Genomic DNA, 7182 nt, shown 5'->3' with positions numbered 1-7182 from the left:
GTCTCCTCAGATATGTACACAGGAATGATTACTCCAGTCTGTGTATTTTGCATAAAATGTGATTGTTTAATGGAATATTTCTTATATAATTAGAGTTGATATATGTTTCCATTGTTTCTTCTCCACAGTTGCCTAACAACATTTTCCAAGAAAAATTCAACTTTATGAGTCTCATTATCTTCCTCAGTCCAGCACAGCTGCCTTCCATCTCAGGGTTTTTGACACTCTCAGGATGTGGGTTTTTTCACTGTGTCTCTAGCACAATAATACGTGGCCGAGTCCCCAGGTCTCAAACTGCTCAGCTCCATGTAAGCTGTGTTTGTTGATGTGTCACTGGTCATGGTGACTCTGCCCTGGAACTTCTGGGCATAGCTTGTTCCACCATTACCAGGGTAGATATATCCGATCCACTCAAGCCCTTCTCCATTGGACTGTCGCACCCAGTGCATAGTATAACTTGTGAATATGTATCCAGAAGCCTTGCAGGAGATCTTCACTGAGGTCCCAGGCTTCTTCACCTCAGCCCCAGACTGTACCAGCTGTACCTGGGATTGGACACCTGTGGACAGGCGACAGGGGTAGTTGAAATCTCCCTGAACTGGCCATTGTCCTTTCCTCATCCCTGGGATGGGGAAACCCCTTACCTGTAGCTGCTGCCATCAAGAAGAGGATTCTCCAGCTCCAATCCATGATGAGGAGTTGTGCTCTCAGGGCTTCTATATGGAAGGGAATTGGTTGGTAAATGCTGCTCTCAGGGTACAGATATATCTGTATTTACCTTGACAATAGTCAGATTATTTGCATATTCATGAGACAGGGCAATTTATAGCTCAAAAATGATCCAGCATGAGATAGAAAAGATAGATAACACATGGAACTTGGTGCTGAAGCCCAAGTCTAATTCTTGTTTAATAATGCTTGTCCACTCTTATACCCAGAAGTTCTTGAACCCAGAATTTATTAGAAAATGCCCACAGGAAAATTGCTGTGAGCCACCCCACGTTCCAGTGTCACACAGGTACACAAGCCTTTCTGGATTTTTTCTCTGCAAATATACCTCTTGGGAAAATGTTACTCATAATATTTGCAGACCTTCAATTAAATAAACCATGCATGTTCACATTCTAACTATTAATATATTTGAAAGCACTAGAAATTTATTTCTTTGCATGTGTTTCTCGTTGTCTTGTTTGGTTTAATTTGTGCTCCAAGTAGAGTATGAAGCTTGAAATCACATCACCGGTTTTACTAAATTCCTATTGCACCTTTTTCCGATTTTTTGTTTTGAAACCAAAAGACCCATGCTGAGAAACCTTTCCCCTCTTATCCTCGTGTGCAACCTGCTTCAATGCCAGAAACTGTTTGGTGTGTCCTGAACACCCCCTGTTGCCCAGCTCCTGCTCTTCAGAGAAATTTCTGTCTGGCCTCACAGAGAATCTTCCCCTCTGTATCCTAGAAAGAAAAGCTGTTCATGTGTTCAAAATGCTGCTTCTGTGACACCCTATACTTTTTGTTTAGTTTAGTTTTTATTCAATTAGTATATTTATTTGCATTTTAAATATGTGGGGTACGATTCAGGTTTAGCTATACAAATGTTCACTAAGCAGGTATTCTGTTGTGGAAGTGTGCCCCCCCAACTCTTGTCAGTCTTGCTCAGCTGCCAATCACAACTCTCTTCCCTGCCATTTACCCACTACTGCCAATCACTTTCTAATAGTATTATGATAGTTGATCAAGGTCCGTGTATGAGTGAGAACATATGGTAAACTGTTATTTTATTCTGTGATAGATCACAGAGTATAATAGACTCTAAATTCTTCCAAGTTGCTGTTAAGTCCATATGCTTGTCTTTCTTTATGGCTTTATAATATTCCCTTGATATGTATATATACCACGTTTTTTAATCCAGTCTTGCTTCAATTGCTCAGCGTGGCTGATTCCATGTTTTTGCCATTGTGAGTAGAACTGCAGCAAACATGCATGCACAGTAGCTTTTTGATGGAATGACTTGAGTTCCTATGGGTATATTCCTATTAGGGGATTGATGGGTCATATGGAAGTCAAATTCTAAGGCTTCCAGAAATCATCACACTGTCTTTCAAAGAGACTTCACAAGTGTGCATTCCCACCAGCAATATAGAAGCGTTCCTTTCTCTCCACATTCTCGCTAGCAACTGCTGTTGTTTGTTTTATTAATGATGGCCATTATAACTGACACCTATGTTTTTAAAAACATCTCTTAAAATTGTGCATTCCCCTTACTAAAAACAGTTAATTCTCTAAAGTGTGGCCCCAAGTAAGATATTTTTTGAAACCCATCAGGAGACCCTACTCAAATATTGCTGAGTCTAGAACTACTAGGAAAATTTGAGGGGATATCCTTATCTTGTTTAGAGTCATATGATGAGAGTTCATTTCATGCAGTACCTTCAATACAGACCCCAATGGCTACAAACCCTCATACAAACTGATGTAATTACCTACCCACCACATACTGAAACAGGCAAATAGCTCAATCACTCTGAATAATTTTTAAAGTAATAGAGTCCTAATTTTCTTTCTTCATAGTCTCTAGAACATTGGACGTGCCCACTCCACTAGACCTGGGTATGTGACTTACTTCTAAAAATGGGCCAAAAGAAAGCAGGATACAAGAGGAGTCTTCGGAAGGGCATGCATGTTGGGATTACCTGTTCTCACCTGGGAGCCCAGCAGGTGCCTCCTGAAAAATTAATCAGCATCCAAGGAGGAAGTGATCTCCCTGTTCTAGGTCTGGAAGCTGTTGGGGTTAGAGTCTTCAAAGGACTCTACTGTCCTGGTTTCTTTTCTGTTGTTTTTGGACTTCCCTAAGTTCTTCTCCTCAGCCAATGTCTATGCATTGCCTTTGTTAATCTTTAATCAAGATGAATCGTGTTGATGAGAAGGTAAGGAGTGAGGCAGAGGATCATGATGTGTAGTTATAATTTAAATTCAGTGATGTTTTGACCTTCTTCCTCTGTTCTGTGACCTCTACAAAGGGTTTCCAGATGTACAAATAATTTTCACTCTTTTTTTTACTGTCTCCCTTAGGTGCAGTATCCCAAAACAATTTTCTTAAATCTTACCTTCAATGCCTAGACTTATTTATTTGCAGGATAAATGGAGGATGGGAATGAAGTCTGCAGTGTGGAATAATTCTTTCCCCCCATAGGTAAATATTATGCAAATATTCTTTCATTGGATCCTGCATCTGAAGGAGCTTTGCGTGTATGTCAGTAATTAGCCCTGAACATTTCAGAGCCCAAGTCATATCTATTTGCACTGTCATTATGAGAATGTGTAGGTCCTCGAGGGAAAGTGGAGTGCAAGGTGTGGGGACTCCAGAAGTTCTTCCCCTCAGACTAGTTTTTACTTGCCACCAGACATTCATGGTAATTGCCTTGCAAGTGTCACTGTTTGAGACTCCATAAATTTCTGATCCAGATAAAATGATCTCCCCTGTGATTCTGTGTAATCCTATTTCTAGATTTTAGAGGTGGTGGTTTTTCCTGTAATAATACTTATTTGATGATTTTTGAAGAGATTGTTTTTTTGATAGTCAGAAATTAACATAAATTTGGTGTGATGCCTTTGAAGATTAAGGGATTAAAGCACGAAAGAACCCTGAAGTCATCATTGTCCTATTACTGCAAGCAGGTATTTTATCTCACTATGTATAAGTGATGCTGGAGAAAGTCCTGTCTTCCTTTCTGGCTATTCTGGGGACTCAGAATGAGTAGCACTTGTGCTCCTGACAAAGGTCTTCAGTCCTGAGATTGAGACAACAGAAACACATCCTCTATTATCAGAATAAAAATAGAAAAGTGGGAGGTATGAGAATAAGGCCTAGAAATACATAAAATGGATTATTAGGAAGGACAATTGGATAAGTTCTTAGTCGTGTACATTTCTACAAGAGGAGGATAGATGTGACACTGACTATGTTTTTATGGACACTGGCTCTGGTCCAGCAACCCTATGGCCCTTAATCTTACTCTTAATGTCTATTAAAGTCAGGGAACATTCCCAATCCCTGCCTAAATCTCTTAGAATACTCTTCTCAGAACACTAGGGCTTCCTCAGGATTCTGTTCCTCATGAACACAAGAGGGTGTTTTCAGGACTAAAGCCACACACTGGCTTCGGCACAAGTGAGAATGTGTCCTGCAATTAAAAATCAAGAATCTGACAAGAACACCGTGTATCTTGAAATGTTAAATATTACTACAGAATTTCACATCTAGGCAGATTCCCAAAGAAATCTGTGGAGAGGCAGTTGTAGGCATGGCAGAAACAAGTCCTCAGCAACCATCTGCACCTTTTCCTGAGAAGGACTGAGTGCCTGGTGACCCTGAGCCCTCTGGTGGTTGTATTGCCCCTATGGTACCTCTGTTTCTAGGCTCAAACTGAGGTCCCTCACTGTGTTCCCCTACAGCAATATACAGTTGTGTCCTTGGCTCTCAGACTGTTCATATGCAGACACAGCGTGTTTTGAGAACCATCCCTTGAGAGGCTGAATCTGACTTTCACAAAAATAGCATACACTGTTGTGTAACTATAAGCTTTGTCTGTAACAAGACCAACCAACTCCAGTCTTGTTTTCCAGAGTCTTGCACACTAATTGCATATAGTAGTCACCGAATGTGAATCCAGAGGTTGTACAGGAGTGTCACACAGAACCTCCAATCTGCTTTAAACCTACCCAAACTCCACCAGCTCCACCTCACACAGGACTTCTGCAGACACAGATACATTCTGGTCAGAAACTGCCACAAATATCCACTCTTTCTCTCACTCACATTCTCTCACTCTCTGAATATCTCTAGTCTCTTTGAATTGCCATTGAAAACAGCTGCACAGAAGAGTCACCTGAGTCCAAACTCCATATTGCTTTATCTGTTTTCAGTTCTGCTCCCTGAATGGGAACATGTGAGAATCATAGGACTGAGACTACTCTCCCAGAGCTGCAGGATTAGGACTGGGCTGGTTTTCATCAGCAAAAGGAGGGTCCTGTTTGCATGTTTCCAACTGTATGGCAAGCTTTGGGGTGGAATTCCTCAAAGAAGGGAGGGTCCAGAGCAGATGGCAGTGTCGTGAGGGAGTTTGGTGAAAAGAATGGCATTTGGAAAAGGTAGACTCTCATTATTTTATCGTGAATTCGTAAATATGAAGCACTTAATTTTTGATTTTTAATTTCAGAGATGTCTTATGTTGTAAGTTCTCCATCAGTTATTTCAATGTAAATTATTTATTTGTTTATATTCAATAGCTTTAATAAGGCATTTTTAACACATAATAAACATCCCATAATTATTTAAGTGCATAGTTTGATACATACCAGCGCCGGTGCTCACATGGTAATCAATCATACAAATAAGTGTAATGAACAGATAATCAATCTTAAAGTTGTCTCTTGTTTTTTTGTAATTTTTCCCTCCCAGTCATGCCCTACTCCCACCATACCTGAGTCAGTCACTGATCTTTTTTACTTTAATTTAGTTTTAGCTTGTTTATAATTTTTTCTTTTTTTTTTGAGTTGGAGTCTCACTCTGTCACCCAGACTGGAGTGCAGTGGCCGCTCCTGGGCACCGCAACCTCAACCTGCTGGGCTCCGGCAATCCTTCCGCCTCAGCCTTCCAAGTAGCTGGAATTACAGGCCTGTGCTACCACACCCAGTTGATTTTTTGATTTATTGTAGAGATGAGGTCTCGCTGCCCAGGCAGGTCTTGAACCCGTGGGCTCAGGCAATCCACTCACCTCAGCCTCCCAAAGGTGCGGGATTACAGGCTGAGCCACCGAGACCAGCTGTTTATAGTATTTAAACAATGAGATATCTAGTACGTGCTTTATTTGTGTGTATTCTCACACTATATCATTGTGAGAGAAAGGTGTTACATATCAATAGTCTATTAACACAATGCATAGCATTAAAATCAATGACTCTTTCACTCTGTTTAATAAAAACTACACAATATTTGTAATATTTTTAGTTTCTGAGTTCTACAAATAAATCCCCTGCTATGCTTGGAGATGTAGACATACAAAAACATTTTGTTAGTTTTTTTTTTTTCAAAACATCTACCTTGAAGAAAATAAAAATTATCAATTTTCTTGATTACATCAGATAATTGCTGTTATAGGACAAACAAAATTGTAAAATCTGGAGAGAGGCAAAGACCTGGAAGAGAAACAAGAGCAGTTTATTACTATAACTGGGACAGAGACTGACACATCTCAAGTGAGCTAGTAAGTGATTAAATCAGACACACTCACACATTTCTGAAAATGGAATTTGTTATGGAGTTAGAGTTGAAATTCTCAGATGACTTGTAGATGGGGTGTTTCTATTGCCATTGAAGTCTTTTCCCCCAAGACTGAGGACACATTGCAAAAGCTCCACTATTTACTTCTTGACATGTTTCTTTCTGAGAAAAAGGAACAGCAACTATTCCTTAAAAAATCCAAGTCCTCCACCTTTGGCATCACTAATACACCATGGATTTACTCTGCAGGGGTAAAACTACCAAGGCCACTGTGTTACAGGCATGAAAGGGATACAAGACACTTGAAGGGAAGGAAGGAAGTCACTAGTGCTGTGTCCAGACCCACCTTCTCTCTCTTCCTTGTGGAGTTTTGGTTGACCAAAATAAATACAGTATGTTCTACTCTTTGTTTCTTTACAAAATTGTATGGCAGGTGGGATTAGTACTTTTCAAGTCAGTTTCTTGAGGGTGGCTTCCTAAAAAAAAATCACTCTTGAGATGCCCAGTGACATCACTAAGGGGGATGGTGACTGTTTTGTTAGTGTTGGGATGCATTACCTGCAAACCTGTTGCCTTCCATTGCTACTTTTTGTCCATTGAAGGCTTTAGTGTGTGAAGAACTTATATTTATTCTTTGAGATGAACAGAAGCACCAGAACACACATGACTGATAGCTTCATCTTGTATCTTATTGCACTGGTGAAAACTTACCCCACAGAGACACAGGGATACACAAGGAAAAGTAAAGGACTGGGAATGTCACCCACAAAAAAGATGTTTAACTTAAGGGGCTTCCCGTGCAAGATGGAACTCTGGTGTTTTCTTCAGAAATAACAGTCTTTATAAGAAAAGTGTCTGGCATATTGTGTGTTCATACATAGTACAGTATTCATAAATTCATC

General features: G+C 40.1%; 1 gene segment (V, D, J or C); it reads right to left on the bottom strand.

Moving 5' to 3' along the window:
• Nucleotides 1-227: 227 nt before the first annotated feature.
• Nucleotides 228-690, bottom strand: LOC103277400. The segment is given in 2 exon segments: nucleotides 228-559; nucleotides 645-690. Coding segments are annotated over 2 exon segments (378 nt in total).
• Between the last annotated feature and the right edge of the window lie 6492 nt (nucleotides 691-7182).

The sequence above is a fragment of the Carlito syrichta genome, unplaced genomic scaffold (genome assembly GCF_000164805.1).
Source record: "Carlito syrichta isolate Samal-C Ts95f unplaced genomic scaffold, Tarsius_syrichta-2.0.1 Scaffold317650, whole genome shotgun sequence".
NCBI lineage: Eukaryota > Metazoa > Chordata > Mammalia > Primates > Tarsiidae > Carlito > Carlito syrichta.
The sequence above is the reverse complement of the archived record's forward strand: the minus strand, read 5'-3'. Positions and strand labels throughout refer to the sequence as shown.